We start from the raw sequence: 20,153 nt of genomic DNA on the forward strand, positions 1-20,153 counted from the left end.
CAGTCACAAGCCAGATATTCTCTTACAGTGGGAGGGATTTTGTTTCCCTAGTCCCCATCTTGTGATCCTCCCACTCAAGAGGTGTTAAGAGAGAAGCTGCCAGTGAAGACTGAGGCAAATAATTTGTTGAGTATCCTAGCCTTTTCCTCATCCATTATTAACAGTTTGCCAGTCTCTCTCATCAGGATAGGAACGCTTTCTTTGACCTTCCCTTTCTGGCTGACATACCTGTAGAAATCCTTGTTATTACTCTTGCATCCCTTGCCAGATTCAGCTTCATCTGTGCCTTGGCCTTCCTGACTCCATACCTACATGACTGGGAATGGTCCCTATACTGTTACCAGAATACCTGTCCCTGTGTCCACTCTGTGTATTTCCTTCTTGCTAGTTTGGCCAGCAAATCTGAACTCAGTCATGGTGGTCTCCTGCCTTCCTTGAGTGTATTCTTACACCTGGGGATCGAGAGCTCTTGCACTCTATGGAATGTGTCCTTAAAGATCTGCCAGTTCTGTTCTTCTCCCCTGCCCCTGAAGCCAGCCTCCCAGGGGGTCTTATTGACTAATTCCTTCAACAGCTGGAAGCTTACTTTCCTAAAATTCAGGGTCCTGCCTTTACTTTTTGCCTGACCATACCTCTCAGGCATGCAAGCTCCACCACTGCGTAGTGACTGCAGCCCAGGCTGCCTCCAATCTTGACATCAACAATTAGCTCACTTGCACTGGTAATGATTAGGTCCATTATTGAGTCCCTTCTGGTAGGTCTCTCTGTTACCAGGCTTAAGAGGTTATCCTCAATGAGTTCCAGGAGTCTCGTGGATTATCTAAACCTTGCCATACTACTTTTCCAGCAGGTTTCAAAGTGGTTGAAGTCCCCCAGCAAGACAAGAGCCTCCGAGCAGAATACCTCCTTAATCTAGAGTAAAAAGGCTTCAATAGGCTCCCCTTGATCAGGTGGCCTGTAGCAGACACCAACCACAAGGTTCTCCTTGGTTGCTTTGGTCTTTAATTCTTACTCATAAACTGTCAACCTGCCCGTGGCTATTCTTCAGAGACAGCTCTTCACATTCTATCCACTTCTTGATGAAGAGGGCAACCTTTCACTCCCCTTCCTGCCCTGTCCTGTCTGAACAGCCTGTAACTATTGATATCTGCACTCCATTCAGGAGATTCATGCCACCTAATTTCAGTAATGGCAACCATATTGTAGCTTTCTAGCAGCACAATGTCTTACAGCTATTCTGGTTTGTGGTCCATCCCACATGTATTGTAGACGCATTTCAGCTGGGTTATCAGTTGTGTCACTTAGAATAACACCCCTTAATTCCTTCGAGATATTTCACTGGTGTTATCACAGAGATATTTGACTAAAAAACCCTTGTGGATATTTTGTAGCCTTGTTCCTAAGATGAGTTGGTTCCTAATTACATTTTATGCTTAAGGCAAAACCTCAGAATTATGAGAAAAGGTAGGAATTATAGTATTTTAATGATTATGTGAAATACTCTCTGCTTCTTGCAACCTACAGTTAAAGTGCCACCAAAGCATGTTCTTTAGACATAGCCTGAACACATCACATACTGCTGAAAGTGTAAAAAATGCACAAAGTCATGTGGAGAATAAGTTTGCAATGTCTGGTGTCAAATTCTGTATTATAATGGCTGCAGCAGCAATTTTATGGACTTTTCTGATCAAGCAAAATGTGAGCTCTTGTCATCAACTGGGTGGACAAATTTGTGTTTGCCCTTTCATTTCCACTGATACTATGAATAGTGTTCATTGTACTGGCACCTAACAGAGATAAGAAACTACCTTATGGCCTTATTTTTGTAAATAAACAGGACAGGAATTTATCAGGAATAGTACCCTGCAGGGTCTTCCTTCTGCCAAAAGACATTCAGAGTGTTCCTTTGCTCATCCTGTTCATATATATTATAAAAAGCAAATAATAGAAAAATGTATTGCCATTTAAAATGCTAAAAGGACTATTTATTTGGTAACTAATAATACAGAGATGGTGACTGTGCAGTCTCCAAATAGGATCGTGCAATGACACAGAGACAGTGGGTGCTATTAAAAGCCTGACATTTATCACTCACAGTGGTTAAATTTACCATGGTATTCATGGCATTTGCCAAAATAAGTTTAGAGAATGCCACAAATACCACAGAACAGATAAATACTGATACGTAGAACCCAGCAAAATGCTGGTAGTTACTTTGCTAAACCAATAGCGAAAACATTGCTCTGTGTTCCAGAAATGCATTTTAGGTCCCACTAACAGGGATTTTCTCAGTATAGAAAAGGGAAAAAAGTTTGTCATGCTTCCCCCAATTCCTCCCCTTTATCCTGCCTATTTAGACCAAAGGCCTTTTGTAAGGAAATATGTGTCTCATTGTAGCCTCCAGAGCAATGGAGAACCTATCAGACTTTGAGTGTTCTAAAGCTAATAAAAATAAGATCATAGTGTATTGTTCACACAGACAAAATGGGGTCTGTCCAGTAGATGAAGATTATGAAATACTCTACTGGAAAATATGCCACGTGTCTTGTAACTAACATCAAACTGTGCAATTCTAGTTGGAAAAAGAGGTCTTTTCAAGAAGGAAGTTGTCATCTAAGAAATAGTTTAAGACCTCTTGAGCTCTGTTTAAATTCTGAAGGACAGAATGAATATAATAAATAACAATTTACACTTAATCTGAGACACACAGAAAAATCATCATTCCTTTCTTTGCAATAACTGCAGAAAAGTCATTAAGATGATGAAGTGCATAACGGAAATACTTTTTCTTTACCTAATAAAACAATTTTTATGATGGTAGAGGAGGTAAAGGCTTTGCTCTTGTCCTACAGTATTGGGGTTTTGGAGTCTAGGCACCAAAATCTCATTTATACCTTGAAAAGATGTTGCTTCTTGTCTTCTCCAGGCTCACAGGGTGAATATGAAATGGACAGCTGCCTTCAAGTCTTGTCCACAGGTGCAGTCTGTCCCTGCTTGACTGGAGGAGGTGGTGTGGTGCTTTAGCACTGATTCTCATAGGTATTGAGTTGTGTAAAAGATACTTTGCTACAGCTTAAAAAAGTATTGCAAAAGTGGAAAGAGTGTGACCATAATTGTGACCAAGTTCTTCATCTTTAGTGATGATGTGCACTTGATTGTTTAACAGGAGTCAACCATTGTAGCAGAGACCTAAGCCTAGAGTTAGATAATTTCCCTGCCACAGAGCAGTTGAGGCTGGCTATTTGATTACCTCTTAAGTTTTTTAATGTACCTGGCTACAGCACTTGGCACTGAAGAATATAGAATGAAATTATTGTGCTATGGACAAAACCTGTGTGTTAAAAGTCAGTCCTGCAGTCCAACTTCTTGGCATGAACTCTTCACATTCATTTGGCATGCATTCTCCCCCAGATTCCCTGCTCTTTCCACAGACAGTTTGCCTGTTTAAAGCAATGGAGGGAAGTATGCTGGGGAATGAGGGTACTGTATCCAACTTCAGTAACTTCTATAAGCATTTATAAATTAGCAAGATCATAGGTAAGTTGAGATATTTAAAAAGGATGGAATGTGTTTTGCTTCAATGAGTATTATTTTGGAAAGCTAGAACTTAGATATGGCTTAAATGCAGAACAAAAAAGCTGCATTATAGTCTTAGGTCCATTGGGGAAAAAAAAAAGTCCAAGTTCTCAGCTTAGATAAATCAGAACACTGCTCTTGTTTTGAAGATGATACTAGTAGGACTGTCTGAAGTAGATGAAGGTATGGTTATTTTCCTGAAGTTTTTATTTTTCTTCCCTTGCTGTAAATCTCCAGTGCATGCTTCTAAGTAACCATTGAATATAGTGGCTGAAAAGAGTCAAATAGAGACACTGTAGGTTTCTTTTTGTGAAAAGGCACTTAGTGAGGATTTTTTAAACTGTGTCTTGGGCTAGATTCTAGTGCACCTTGCTGCAGTTGCTGAGAGATAACTCAAATGCTGGTGTGTGCAACTTCTGAATTGTTTATTACACCCACCAAAATGCTGGAGATTTTATGTGTTAAAAGCAGCCAAATAACTCTGAGTGTACTTGTTGACCTGTAAGAATTATTTTCATAATAAATATCAAACATAAGAAACAATTCAGTGTTCTCTTAAAGAACACAACGCTACACAGTCATAGAAGACCATTTAGACTTTGAGTGATGTACTTTCAACTTTGGCTTTTCTGTGTGTATTGTGATTTGGTTTTCCTATTTACACATTCACTTCACTAAAATTAAAAATATTTTAAGAAACTATGCACAGCCTTGTAGCAGTGGCCCTGTTTTTTTCCAGAGCCAGCTGTGACAGGTCATACCCTCTCTGCAGGACAACTATCACCTCTCTCTGATGCAAGCATAATGGCACTTCCTAATTCTGGAAAGATTGTCCCTGCTACCAGAGAAAAGAACAATTAAATATCTTTTATTTAATTCTTGTGATATGGTCATTTGAAATATTTGTTTGACCAGCCCTCCCACTGAAGCAAGATAGCTCTTATTTATAATGAAAAAAAAGTTTGGGTTTACACTACATTTTCCAAAGTCACCTTAAAAACTGAAGAAAACCACATTGCCAGGAAGAGCTAATCACAAGAGGAGAGACCTTATAAAAAGGAAAAGTCAGTCCCTGTTCTCTGCCTGAGGATGTTTTGAACATTACAGCACAAGTAAGAGGCTTGCCACCCAATTTAGTGTAACTCATTGGACACATTGTCTTTCAGAGTGAAACATGCGGCATTAAGTGTATTTTCCATTCAACAGAAATTCTGCCTGCATGGTGTGCATGACTCACCCACCTGTCTAGTTGGTTTTCTTTGGATTAATTGATCTATCTTTGAGCTCTTGTTTTCTCTCATGCCTTATTTGTCTTCGTGGCAGTCATACTTGAATTTCACACATTCGCGCTTTTTTCCATACATAGTGCCTTCCAGCCCAAGGAACAGTTTGCACTGACATTTCTGGTAACATGACACTGGACTTTGATACCTAGTTGTTGTAATTAAACTAAAAATGCTTCACAAATATTTATTAAAACTCTGTGGGGACTTGGATGTCATTTTTATTTTTATCTTCACCTGCACTAGTTTTCTTGTAAGCCTTTTCTCTTTATAATACAATTTCTGCCCCAAGGTAGATCTTTCACTCTGAGAAATAATGAAGTGTATCAGACAACATTAATGAAACAAAACAGATCAATAACTTATCCATATATTTTTGATATATTACTTACTGACATATTTATAAACAGGACAAACATTTAACTGTTTATCAGCAAATACTTGAAGTGAATTGCCTATTCTTTTTCCTCTGAAACTATAGGATAGATATGCTTACAGGGTGAAATCAGGGCTGGAAATCTGCTGATTTCTGTTCTTCAACATCTGAAGAAGTCTGGTTTTGAGAAAACACTGGGTAGCTACATATCAATGTGAGGTGTTGAAATTCCCATTCAAAAATGCTCTGTGTGTAATTTTCATCTATCTTAACTGTGTGAAAATCTTTCCTAAATCTACAGCTTGGGAGACCTGGCTTTCCTGTTTTGTGAATTCACTGTAGCCCATCTTTTCTTCTTAGGCAGAGTGAATGAAGCCTCTGGGATCAGACAAATTTTCCGTAGACTTATTTGTAGAAGTTTCCACAAAAAAGCCTGTGTTTTGCCGTGGCTGTGGGCTGAAGGAGGAAAATGGCGGTAAATTCAGATGGGGAAAAGGGGGCTTACTGTCTCACGTCGGGAGGTGTGACCTTATTTTTGGTCTGAACACAGCCTAAGCAAGTCTGCTCTGAGGAAGTTGTTTGCAAAATGGAGACATTCTGGAGCAGTGACTGAAGAAAATACAATTCTGTATTTTGTCCATTGTGTGTTCAGCAAGTACAGACACATACAAATATAAGCGATCCTTCAAAATCTGAAAAACAGAAAATGGAGGTAAAACATGATGTAGTATTTGCAGTAAATCTTATAAATTTATACAAAATAATAGTCCATAAAATTGTACAGATAAAATATTTACCCCCTTGCATGTAGGTCTCTCTATATATATGGTACTGTTCTGACTCTGTTGTAGCCTTTGAAATTCACTTGATGAACACTTTAAGTGGCATCTTCTATAGTTTAGGGCCTGTATGAGGTGTTCAGTCTGGCAAGAGGTGGGTAATGGTAGGTAATGGAACCTTTTGGTCTCCCTTTGATCCTCAGCTATGTTAGAGTTGGGCAAGCACAAGCGGGAAAGGGTCATAGGGATGACTCCAACAGCTGCTTGGTGTTGTGGTCAGTGTGAATCAGTCTGCCCACACCAGGCCCCTGAGCCCCCAAGAAGATGTGAATAAGGTAAGGTAATCTTTTTATTCTGTTTCCCACTCAGTAAGGCAGAGAGTTTTAAATTAAGGAAATAATGAAACAAGGTACCATGAAACTTTTCTACTTTTTCAGTATAAATCACTGACAGTTTGGTTATACTTCTCACAGGAAAATAGTCCTCACTTTCTAACAGGAAAGTGTGAAAAAGGTTGCAAACACTAAGCTCTAAGTTGAAAATGCAAAGTAAATATCTGGTTAAAAATGAGGACAGATTTGCATAGCATGTATGTAAATCAATGCAGCCCTTGAGCACTTCTGACCTATGTGATAAATTATATGAGTTTCACTGTTATCTAGAAAAATAAACTGCCACTTTCAGTACCATAGCAACATCACACATAATGCTGGTTTGTCTTTTTCTTAAAAGCACAGAAATAAATCATGGACACTTGTAGGTGTTCTATAGTGTTTTATGAATGATTTAATTTAGCTTTTCTTCTGCTGTGTTACACATTCTTTCCTGCAGCATAGTCAAAAGGACATAATTTCTACTAGATTCTGGTAAATATAGTTATGAAATTAATATTTCAGAACATTTTTTTTTTAAATACAAAAATCTATAGGTAAATACTTCAATGTTCTGCAGGATACAGGAAATAGAATACTGTAATTGCAACTTTATTAAACTCAAAGCCTTTTATTCCTAGAAAGTTTTGATTTTATTTCACTCCATTTTGGAATAGAAACATTACAAAGTGGAGAGAAATGTTCATCCTAGGAAAATTTGTTTAGAAAATATTAACAAATGGTGTTCTGAAAACAAAGCATGCTCAGCAGCACTGAACAGATGCTGTTTGTTAGTAACAGTTGTGGAACTCACAAAAATGCCAGTTTAAATCACCACCTGTGAAACTCCAGGTGTGCATGATTGGGATGGGTCTGGCAAACCATTCTAGGTCTATTAATTGGTATTTTCTAGTGAAAGTGTGTGCATCTATAAACTAAGCTAAAGGTCCTAGACTAAAAAATTGAATTTTTTCAATGTTTATAAAACTTAAATTCACTTGAAGATTATTATTTTTTTTAATATTCCAGGACCTCTGCATAATATGTCAGATTCTCCTCTCAAGCCCATGACTGTATTCTTGATCCGCATGTGCAATGTCGCTGAAAGGATAACTCAATGACTTTTACCTAGAGCCTTAGCTGGGTCAAAGTGTAAAATCACATGCAATTTGAATACATTCTCCCCACAAAGACCATTTAAATCACCATAATAATCTTATGGAAGAGCATTTCTGGAGAATACGAGTTCCTGTGGAGAACTCCCTTAATTATTTGACGGAAGGATGAAAAAACCTCTGGATTTCTTACTGAGCTCCCACTTTCCATTCCACTGGTATAGTTTACTTTCAAATCAATCATTTGACTGCCCTATTTATTTCTAGGGATTGTCTCAGCCTGGCTCTGAAGGGATGCTTTAATGGGATGTGAATTCTCTTCTGAGACTGGTGAGACAGGGAGGGAACGAATGAGACCAAGGGGCACCAGGAATAGAGGAGACATATGGTGGTGTAATATTCAAACAAAGGAAAGCAACTCTGCTGTAAATTATGTCACTGAGCTAAAAGCAGCTGGGAGTACAGGGATTCAGCACTTGGATGAAGACAAATGTAGACAAGGAAATCAGACAAGTAGGCCTGAAAAAATATTTGATGTAATGCATTCATACTGAAATACTAAAGCGTGGTTTCTCATAGACATTTTTTTTCCCCCTATCAAATATGAGAAGCATCAAACTGCTACTTAGAGTTCCAATAGAGAGAGCTATTTTCTTATAATTTAATCTTAATTTCTGCTGTTATGTGTATTATAAAGCACTCATTAACTTTCTCACAAATTGCATTGTGCCATTAGAGATTTTTAAATGTTCAGTTGTATATAAGATCTTAAGGGTTTTTAAATTCTGGCTCCATTAAAATCAGTAGGAATTGCCATTAGTACCATGAAAATTGACTACCATGGGGTAGAGATACTAGAATATAAATTCAAACAAAATGTATGTATTTATTTATTTATAATTATAAATAAATTGACCTAAGATTCTTCTGATGACAATTCATAACTCTCTTTGATTTTTAAGGAAAAGAGGAAAATAAGTTTTGCTGAACTGAGTCTCAGCCATGTTCTATATTGATTCTAGCCTAGTGACTGCATAATTGGCATCATATATCTTGGAATATGTATCTTTGAAATAATAGACTCTAGGAAGATCAGATTTTTCTCAGTGGAAAATAATTTTCATTCACATATTGAATTTATTGTTAAGTTAGTTTGTGCATATTTCTTTGCAACTTTACAATGCATACTAAATCTGGTTATATGGAATCCTTCATACTCTTCTGTGTCCCAGGTATTTTTGACAGGCTCTTTCTTTAGTAAGTGTGGTATAGTAAAGCAGACTATAATGGGAATCCACATGAGATCTGCTCACAAATTTACACAAGCCATCATAGTTCATGAAGCTATATCAACAGATTGTTTAGCAGGATGTGAGTGCTCTTTTGAGGATGGTGAAAGAGAGAACGGAAAATGACTAGCAAGTGACTAGCAGCAGATTACCTGGCTCCTGGAACACTGTACTTCTTTTTGTTCTTCTTTCTAGAGCCCGTCAGTTCATAAGGATTTGATTCAATGAAGTTTTTCTTTTAGCTGCAGCCTGTCTGCAAACTAACCAACGTTTACTCTCTGGAGTTTGCACAAAGTACAGATCCTGCTGCACTGGGACCTGTATAAATGCTGGAAATATATGTGCAGTTGTGATTCAGTATAGATGTCCAAATTATTTCCAAGGAATTTTATTTGAACTGCTAGTTTGTTGATGAAAAGGTCCTTGTGGGCACATGACCACAGATGACCTTCATGAAATTTGAGGGATCAAGTCAGGAAATAAAATATTCTGTAATGAGACATGTATGATACTTGAAGTTTACCATATAGTTAGAACAGTTATATTAAGGTATTTTAAATTATCTTTGTTCAAAATATTGAAGGACATTTACTTAATACCTGCCCCTCAGCAAATATTTGTTATATTATATCCCCCCACAGCAACAATAGTAACAGAAATTCAGCATGACTTATGTGTTCTTGCTTTAAAAGCTTATGAGTATTCAAGTATTTATTTCTTCTTTATTGATAATACTAACAATTTTCCAAAAAGCTTTCAATTTATAGCAATCTTCAGTGGTAGATATGAGCCCCTGATGCATAACAGATTCTTAATGTGATCATTAGAATAGCTCAGTATTTTGTCTTCTTATGTGTCAGAGAAAGCCTTGAGTTCTGTGCACTTGACATCTTGCTATTTTCAAGTGTGAAGCATATGAATGCAGGCAGTATTCCATCCTCACAAAAAGGATCACAAATGCTGGCCCTGCTATTGACAGTTTTCACACAAGCACTGTTGACCAGATGTGAAAGCTGCACTATTTCTTGGCAGCAAAGTGACAGTGTTCTTAAAATGTTGGTTTCTTTTGTGTAGGACTGAGGCCACTAGCACATCCAGACCTCCTACCTTTTGCAAAATCTTTACTTCTCAAATGGTTGAGGAAATGCACTTTTCTGTGGTGTGAAATGCAGCGTTGTCTTTTGAAGGAATTTTATTTAAGAATAAAACACAGAAGAATTTCTTATTAAGATGCACGTAACAGCTGACTTCAGCTAGGATTGTACTCATACTGTGGAGGAAGAACATAAGCACAAATGCTCATTTTAATAAGAGAGGAAATGTAGGTGGAAGCAGATGACCTAGATGATTTTATGAATAAAAGATATAATCTGATGCAATCATTTCATTAATCCACATATGGCACCAAATGAAAACAGAGCATAGCAGATGGCTTTGAGAGGTTTTAAAAAGGCATTTTCAATTTAGTAGCTAATGACTTAAATTTCTTGGGCCACACCAAATAGTATGAGAAGGGAAAAACTTATCATACCAGTCTTCCAAACAAAGTTCTACAGCTTTATGAAAGTAATGCTGAAAAATCTTTTTTATTACACAAGCTACAAAACACAATCACAAAGCAAATATGGGGCAACACATTTCACAAAAAGTTCTAAACAAATTACTATTTTCTTCAGTAATAGCTTAAGATTTTTTATTAACAGCTCTTTTTTTTTTTTTCTCCTCCAAGTTTGCTACAATTGATGGAAAACAGTGGTTTTCAATTTAATAATGAAATGCAAGAATTTGTCATACAGTTTTGGATTCTACATATGGCACATATTTATTTGCTGCAATTATGGACCCACTGTGAACAACTGCCAAAAAAAGAACCTTGAGAGAAGTCATCAAGATATTACTAAAAAAATGCATCTTTATTTTAAAATAAAATATTTAGAATAAGTTTAGGATGGATGTATAATTTAAAAGGAGGCAGTGTGTGGGAAAGAATTCTGTAATATCTGAATTATTTTTTTACATCAGTAACCCTCAGCATAGAAAATAACAAAGCAGGGGAATACCATTGTTTAGCACACTGCCTGACAGCAGGTATGGCACTAGCCATGTGGCTTCCTCATCCTGCACAAATCATGCCATCCATGCCCAGGCTGCAGGGGGTCTGACAGGAGAGCCAAATGTGTCAGGTCTGCTCCCAGCATGATCAGTTCCATACTTGACGAATGTGCAGCCTGAGAGATTTGATTCTTCTCTGCATCCTTTACAAAAGGGGCAAAAGGGTTGCATCTTTTAGACTCCAGCCTACACCTTCTTAGTGACAGATTAGCCTCAGTTTGGCATCAAACTGAGGACATATACAGTCTTATTCTTCAGACCTAATCCAAGCTCAACCCAGTCTATATTATTTTGTCATGAGTTAATAAGGCAGCAGTGGCGGACTCTGAAATTTTCCTTATGCAAAGCTTGTTCAAGCTCCTATTAGGAACAACAGAGTTTATAAAGAATTTTGTCCATAGAGGAATGCTCATTCTCTTTGAATGTAAAGCAAAACAAACAAAAATACACCCTCTTCTCCAAAAGCCTGTGCGTGGAGTGGGAAGCTGATTTTGTTTCCTTTGTACGCAATTGCTGAACAGGACAGGCCTGGCCCTGATGCAAACTGATATTACTGCTTCATTCGGAAATGATTATTTGTAAACTGTGAGACATAAAGCTTTGCTAATCCTGAATGCTTGTGAATGAAATATAGGCATGGTTTTCTAATGCAAATACCATACACTGTGCAATATACATCCATAGCATTCTTGGCAGCTTGCTGCTCTGCAAATCCTGGCTTTACCAAAGGCTGAAACATTCAGAGGAATGGTGTAAAACCTAAGGTGAACCTTTAGAAGCTGAAAATCTTCTTATGTCTACAACTCTCTATTACAGTCAGGACTATACATAGTGTTAGCACTTTGTGATTTAGACAGTTTTTTTAGGTAAGTCCACAGGTTGCTGCTACACATGTAATGGATCATGGAAATGCAAATGATTACAGTCTTCATACACCTTTTACTGTTGTTCTAAGCACTCAGAGAATATGGTCATTGGTTCTTGTTACTTGTATTTTTACAATAAACCAGGGCTCCAATTAAGGACATAAATTCATAGTTCCAGAAATTTTACATGTAAGTTTGAGATGTATGAAACTCCTTTGATTTTTCCAATCACTTAAAATGCATATTGACATCCTGATAGAAACTCTCATGTTGAAATTGTATTTTTTCCCAAACTCACTAAGGTTTGAAGCTCAGTAAAGTTTCTCAGGTCTAGGGCCACGTATCCTGCATGTGAACATGGTTGGGGAGAGCATGTGATGTTAGTTTTAAAAAGGGGAAGTCAGCTACTTTGGAATAAGATGTAACTCTTTCAAGAACAGGCCTGAAATTATTTAACTTTAAACTATATTTAAATGAAAACCAATTTTGTAACAGTGCTTACATGTTCGTAGCATTCATTTATGGTATTTCCCCTACAAGTTTCCTCAGCTGGGTTACCAGTGTTAAGTAGAATCCATCACACACCACAAATGCTGCCTTAGTGTTCTTTGATATCATTGTCTGATATGATTAGAATTCGATTTCTTGATACTTACTGTTCGTAAAAGCTCAGATAAGTGGGGTTTCTATCCCAATGCTACCCTTTGTAGAAATTTTAAAATTTGTCTGTGAACCCAAATCTCTTCAGTAATTTCAATCATGGGTTTTCCCTCTCTGTTTGGATTACTAAATAGGATTATCATCATTAGCTTCTTAGCACATTCCCTGCCCTCTCTCCTTCTACACATACATTACTGCTTCCTCTACTGCTTTGATTTCTCTCATTTTCAGGTCTAGCTGCAGACATACTTTGGGTTTCTTATGAGACTTGCAATTATCAGATTAGTTGTACCACTACTACAGTCCTCTTAAAATGAAAGAAACAACCTCTTCATTTTAGTTAAAGTGTTGCTGCAGCAGCAGTTTATACAAATGACATGCAAAAAATCCCACCAAAAAATGCAGGAATTGTGAGAACCATCTTTTAAGAAGAATGAAGTCAGATATTAAGGAAAAAACAGTGATTATTCAGTTTTCCCAGTAATTCCCAGCAGTGGGGGAAGGAAACAATCCAGATAATTGAATGTTTCTCCACAGACTTTTGATTGGGAGAGGAGAAAAAGATACCAATCTCTTTGTAAACAGAGACATACACTGAGCTTCTTATTTGATCCTTCACTAATTCAAAGATTTGGGGATCCAATCTGGCAACTGACCCAATATCATGTGAATCAGAGACCATCTGCACACTCCAAATGAAAAGACAACAAACCTTGGGGTGTCTAAAACATACAGATGTCCTCTACACAGATGAAGCTCGGTCCCATCTATTCAGGAAATACGTAGTGGCATTAATACAAGACAGAATTGTTCATGAAAGAGCTAGAAGTAAACCAAAGGACTACATTGTAACAACAGCCTAAGCAGTTCTGCTTTTGAAAGACTGATTTTACTGAACTTGGCAGTAGAAGCATTATGATCAGAATGACTAGAATTTTTCCTGCATTGCTTGTTAATAGGATTACTTGAGCCAAAAGAACAGCAGGTATGAAGCTATACTTCATCTTTATGGAAATACACAGAATACATTTTATGCTTCTCCACCAGAGAACAGATTCTGATTGGTGCCACCTTTTTGTGTGGAATTGTTCGGTGTTGTTTAAGGTACAGTGTCTAGGGGTATCTGAAAAATAAAAAATATTTTAAACATAGTGTGGTAGTTTATGGGAAGCAAATATGTGGACTGATTATAATGCAGGGATTTATTCAAGATACATTTTCTTTTTTTTGGTGCTGTTTAGAGACGCTTTGTGTGAAGGTTTTGTGTCTTTCCTAGCACATATTCGAGCCCAGTCTCAGCCATCTCTAAAATGGCTATAAATACATTTAATTTATCCTCAATTATTTTTACATCTGTAATATGGGAAAGTAAAGATGCAGTTTTAAGTACAGTATCTTCAAAGGGTAAGCAGTTCTAACAGGTAAGGTTATTGCTGTATGACACCGTTGTTTTGTGAGAGACAGAAAGCAGTGACAAAGCCTAGGAACTCTTGGGACTCCCCGCCCCGGCAGCTGGGCATTTGTGGCTGGAGGGGCCCCAGTGTCCCGGTCACGCCCTAGAGCAGCAGCTTTTCAAACCAGCAGCCTGGTGGAGCTGCCCCCCCCCCCAGGGCCGGCCGGGCGCCGGGTGTGCGCGGCAGCAGGAGGCGGCTGGTGCCCTGCCGGGGTGCTCAGGAAAGGAGGCACACAGTTGCACGGCGAGCCCTGCGCTAGCTGGGGCAGCTCCTCCTCCACCCTTCCTCCTCCTCCTCTTCCTCCTTTATTAATTTCATTTATTTTATTGCATTTCTTTATTTATATTCACCGGAATAATAAAAATGAGAAAATCCGAGCGCTGCTTTTGGCTGCTCTCCACCAACCTGTCAGTGACGCAAGCGGAGACTACTTAAAGGCAGATTAGAGGCAGCAAGACACTAAAAGCCAACCTTCCTCCCTCCACGCCGCGGGTCCGCCGCGCCACCAGCCGAGCGGGCCGGGCCGGTGGTGGCCGCCGCAGGGACCCGAGCCCAACCCAGCGCGGCACAGCCCAGCCCGGCACAGCCCAGCCCGGCACGGTCTGGCACAGCCTGACACAGCACAGCCCGGCACAGTCCAACCCGGCAAAGCCCAGCACAGCCCCGCCGAGCCGGGAGCCCTCGGCAGAGCTGCAGGGTCCAGCCGCCTTCCCGCCACCGGACTGCGGGCGGTAGAGGGGCGTTGCTCTTTTGCTTGTTTTCCTCCCCCTGCAAGAAAAAAAAGGAAAAAAAAAAAAAAAAAGAAAAAGAAAAAAAAAAAAAGAAGGAGGCGGGGGTCAAGCAAGGAAGAAGTGAAGAGATCCCCTCCGCTTGCCAAAGTCTTTTTCTCCGGATGAACAGCGATGGGGGAATGGACTATTCTAGAGAGGCTACTGGAAGCTGCCGTGCAGCAGCATTCTACTATGATAGGGAGGTAAGGGCTACGGGGGAGCTGCGGGGGCACGGGAGGAATTCCCTTCTGTCCGAGCGGCCGGTGGGCGGCACGCACCGGATCCCGGCCGTGCGGGCACCCTCCGCGCGGGGCTCTCGCGGCGGGTGCCTTGAGCGCCTGTGGGCTGGTGTGTGCGTTTGTGTGTGTGCGCGCGGCACAGGTCACCGAGGCGCGGGGACACGGCAAACGCGGCCGCCTTTGTCTCCGAGGAGCCACGGGGCAGCGGGAGGCCATCAGGGGGTCCCCGCCGCCATCGGCGTCCCGCGGCCGGAGCAGCCTCGCGTCGCGCCCTTCCGTGCTCTCCGGGTCCTAGCGGCCCGGGTGGCTGATTTTTCCCCAAAGGGCGGCCGGGGCGGGGGCTGACCGCCGCCGGAGAGCTCTGACAGCGGCGGGTTCTCACGGCCGCACATGTCTGCGCCGAGGCCATGCCGCGCAAGCTGCGCGGTTGCTGCGCGGGAGCGGGGTCGGCGGCGGCTGGCGCGGGGCCGCGGGCGCGGCGGCTCGGAGGCCCAGCCAGGAGCGGACAGCTCCCGGCCGCGGGGCGGCGGCGCGGGGCCCCGGTCAGCACTGGACAGCTCCCGGCCGCGCGGCGGCGGCGCGCACTGACGGGCTTCTCTGTTCCAGGATCCTACTGACCGTGGTGGTGATCTTCAGGATCCTCATTGTGGCCATTGTAGGGGAGACGGTGTACGATGACGAGCAAACTATGTTTGTCTGTAACACGCTGCAGCCAGGCTGCAACCAGGCTTGTTACGACCAGGCTTTCCCTATTTCTCATATAAGGTACTGGGTGTTCCAGATCATCATGGTGTGCACGCCCAGCCTTTGCTTTATAACATACTCTGTTCACCAGTCTGCTAAGCAGAGGGAACGGAGATACTCCACTGTCTTCCTCGCCTTGGAGAGGGACCAGGATTCAATGAAGCGTGAGGACAGTAAGAAAATCAAGAACACAATTGTCAATGGGGTGCTGCAGAATACTGAGAACTCCACCAAAGAGGCAGAACCAGACTGCTTAGAAGTGAAAGAAATTCCTAATCCTGCCATCAGAACTACAAAGTCAAAGATGAGGAGGCAAGAAGGCATTTCTCGATTTTATATCATCCAAGTGGTCTTTCGAAATGCCCTAGAGATTGGATTCTTAGTGGGACAGTATTTTCTGTATGGATTCAATGTCCCTTCCATGTATGAATGTGACAGATACCCTTGCATTAAAGAAGTAGAGTGCTATGTCTCTAGACCCACTGAGAAGACTGTATTCTTGGTATTCATGTTTGCTGTCAGTGGGATTTGTGTGGTGCTCAATTTGGCAGAACTGAACCACTTGGGCTGGAGAAAGATCAAAATGGCAGTGAGAGGAGTACAGGCAAAAAGGAAATCCATATACGAAATCAGAAATAAGGATCTGCCAAGAATGAGCATGCCTAACTTTGGCAGGACTCAGTCAAGTGACTCAGCTTATGTGTGAGGCTGTGACAGAATTGAAGTACTGTGCCAGGTGGAACAGACCCAGACACCATTAGGGAAAGGTACATTGCTTAGGCAAGCATTTTATCATACCACCAAGAAAGCCATTAAGGTATTGGATCTGCACTTACTGAACTAGCTGCAAAATGCAGTGCTATGTAAAGGACTGAAAAACAGCTATAAAACCATGCTTGATCTAGCCTTACAGCACAGCTACTATTATTCTTACTTTTCTTTCTAATGATTGGGTATTATCTGTCTTTGGAGCGGCTTTTTGGTCGCCTTTAGGACAAGTTTACAGTTTGGACTGTCTGACTAATTGTTGTAAATGTGTAGAATGTTCATAATAAAAATCTGCAAGGATACTCTATATGGGGCGGGATGGGGTAGGGGAAACTCTTGCAGTATGCAGATAGATGTAAGCATGTTTTAAAATGAGGGTAACTGCACTGTAGGAATCTGACCACAGCTCAGTCAGGATATTTGTGTTCACCTATCTCACAGATGTCTTATATTATTTTGCTTGTCTAAACCACAGAGTTTATTCCTGGTGTGTATTACTAGCTACTTCCTATCGCAGTTTATGCATCAATTAGTTATGCTGAGCAATAAATGCTGAATATAATTTTGCCATTTTTTGTTTGCCTGTCCACACACAAACACACCAGAGACCTTAATCATTGTACATTAGTTGTGATCTGCAAAATATATTAGTACATTTCAGTTAATTCCCTAATATGTGCATGAATAAGATGGAGTTGGTTCATTACAGCCAAGTTATATATTTACTAACAATTACCTAGGATGACACACATACCAAAGGAACAGAGTTCATTGCTTTTAACTGTGAATACATCACCTCCTTTCTGCTCTTTTTTATATAAAAGTGCCATACTCAAAACATCTAACTCTGTACTTAGTCAAAAGGTTGTCTTGGGATACCAGCTGGAATAAAGTGATTTTATACTGTCTTTTGTTCATTTTATGCTATTTGTTTAGTCGTTGCAATGGTGTAAAAAGCAGCTAAACTATCTATGGATAAATAAACTATTTGCCTTTTTTTTTTTTTTAGGCAGAGCTATTTCAGAGGTATTTCTTCTTCTTTATTATTGTATGGAATTGTAGAAACATACAGGGTCAAAATAATTGACTTACAACAATTATTCTTCAGGGTTTAAAGTGTCTTGTTGATATTCTAAACTCTAAGTGACAAAACCTGTGAAATCAGGACTGTTCTTTATGTCTTTTTCTCCTTAAGCAAGGTTTCTGTCTTTAAAGCCTGATCCAAAGCCCACTGACACTAACAGCCTTCTTTCTGCTGGCAGTAAGGGCAACACAGTTTGCTGCCAAGGTCACTCTGGGAATAGCCAGAGTACATTTACCTATAAAGGAAATAATTGAAGCTTTTAATCTGCAAATCCAAACAGTAACCTCAGCTTTTCTGCCTTACAGCTTGCTCAAGAAATACACTGTTATGTTCCATCAACTTAGTGGTAAGCCACTGGGGCAGTCACAAATAAATCTCTGTTAACAGCAATCATTTTAATATAGGAAACTAGAGTTTTTCTTAAGGATCTTATTTAATTCCCACTGAATTAAACAGAGTATAGCCCACTGGCAACAGTAGGAGTTGGATCAGGACTAAAACACCATACAAGTGCATTCCTAAATAAGTATTATCTGCCCTTTAAAGAAAAGGGTCAAAATGGTGCTGCAAAATTAGGAGACAGTTTATAACATAAGAAGAGGACAGGGGCTCAGAGTCACAAATGGCCTTTTAATTGCATTTTATTTCAAGCCTAAAAATGGATTTTATTGTCTTTTGGCTTGGAGATAATGCACATAAATCTTTTCCTCTTGGCTTACAGTAAATAACATTTCATTCTTGTGGTTTGCCAGCATTGTCACTTAAAAACAGTTGATTAATTCTTCGATAGTGTATTCAATATCACTTTCAACTGCAGTCTTTTTTCCTCCACTGCGAAACACAAAAAGACTTTGAGATGTGTCATGTTTTTAAAGATTTAAAAAAATATCTTCCTTATGTATGAAATGAACAGTTTTTCCAATTTGATTATGGGAACCTATTAAGATGGAATTCTCAAATGATTCTTTGTGATATAAATGCACACTGATATTGCTAGTTGACTGCATGCTCACTGGAAAACGGCACGTTATTTTTAGAAGGACAACATGGCAGCTAAAATCTCCATCCGCAATATAACAAGCTTCTGAAGATTTTTAATTGACACACAAATCCAAGTCTAATTTTCATTTTGCAGAGTCCTGGGATGGTTTACACAATCTCCCGTTGAATAGATATTGAAGGGAAAAATTATGTGTGACAGTCAAAAACATGTTGAAGAAATGGGAGACTGTGTGCAAAGGACTTGATCCAGTGCCAATTGGAGTTGAAGGGAAAAAACCTCATCCTGAATTCACTGGGCTTTGTTTCAGGTTCAGCATAATTTCCTGTTAAGCAGAAGCCCTAATGCAAGTTATTTCCAGTGACAGCATAGCAGTGTTTAGTCACACTCTTGTGAAGATGCATGTCTCAATAGTTGTAAGGTTTTAATACCTTAGAATTCTTTAACTAAACCCAGGAAATTATTTGTTTACAATAGTCAATGCCAGTGACTCATTTAATTCAATTATTTTATTTGTTACACATTTTGTTCTCCAGTAAGTTGGAATTCTTCAGAATTTCTCTAAGATAAATATATAAGGAAATGCAAATGTTAATTTATTCAACAGGATCATTGTTAAAGTAGTGAAAGACTCATATTTTGATCAATAGAAATGCCATCTTCCATATTTACACTAAATAGAATATGACTTTTCATATTTCAGAAGTGAAATGAAATGGTGTCAAGAGATCAGTTGTTCTAGCCTTCCTTTTTAATTGTTACTTTTAATTTCTTACCAACTGCTTATTTGTCATGGACGAGAGAAATATCATAAACATGTTTTTTTAATGTACCATGTAAGAATCATATGATTAATGCTAATGGACTGTTTACATGAAAGCTGATTATTCATTTACAGAATAAATGCTTTAAAATTGTCACTGCAATGGAAAAGTGTGTTAAGTGAACTTGAAGCTGAAGGGCACATTACTGACCACTTAGGTCTTTCTCCTGCCTTGATGAAATGAATTAGTCTTGCCATTGACATCTGTGAAAGAATCAGATATTAAACAGGAAAACTGAGCTCATATTTGCTTTATTCATTGTATATCCTGTTTTGTACCAGTGGATAATATTGTATGTCATCATAAGTGCAAACGTAAAGGTTACATTCATGAAGTTTTATGGAAAAATGCAACAGAATTCAATACGCTACTGGTTCTGTGGATTTTTAATATTTACATAAAATACTGATACTATTTCGTTTTGACATAGCCTTGATCTTGTGTTTCTTGAATCACTGTGAATTTAAAAAACCTATTTAAATAGGGGTTTTGAACCATTTCACTAGATATATGTAAGTTGTAATGAAATGCTAGCAAAGGATTTTAAGGAAAATTAAGATTATTTTTTTTTTAATAATGAAAATTAGCTACATTTTTTTTACATGAGGAAGCTGAATTGACTGTTGCCATAAATAGTTCAGTATTAGAGACTGTCTACTTTGAAGAAAGTTTAACCCAGTTATCTGGGTTTTCATCTTTCTTAAAGATAATCTGAAGAACAAAGAGATCAAGAGAGATGAATGAATCATCAAAATGGTGAGATGGATTTTAGTTTGTTTTATGCTAGAGATGTCAGAAATACTCCAAAACTCCAAAGCTGGCTCAGTGCTTGTCCTGCATTCT

At 39.3% G+C, this 20,153-nt stretch overlaps 1 protein-coding gene across 1 annotated transcript; it reads left to right on the plus strand.

Moving 5' to 3' along the window:
* Window positions 1-14,651: 14,651 nt before the first annotated feature.
* GJD2 (gap junction protein delta 2) lies at window positions 14,652-17,390 on the plus strand. The gene is made up of 2 exons (XM_051621265.1): window positions 14,652-14,854; window positions 15,497-17,390. Exons 1-2 carry the CDS (start codon window positions 14,784-14,786, stop codon window positions 16,338-16,340), a joined length of 915 nt encoding a protein of 304 aa, XP_051477225.1. The 5' UTR covers window positions 14,652-14,783; the 3' UTR covers window positions 16,341-17,390.
* Window positions 17,391-20,153: the final 2,763 nt, after the last annotated feature.

Source organism: Apus apus, chromosome 5, assembly GCF_020740795.1.
Source record: "Apus apus isolate bApuApu2 chromosome 5, bApuApu2.pri.cur, whole genome shotgun sequence".
Classification (NCBI taxonomy): Eukaryota; Metazoa; Chordata; class Aves; order Apodiformes; family Apodidae; genus Apus; species Apus apus.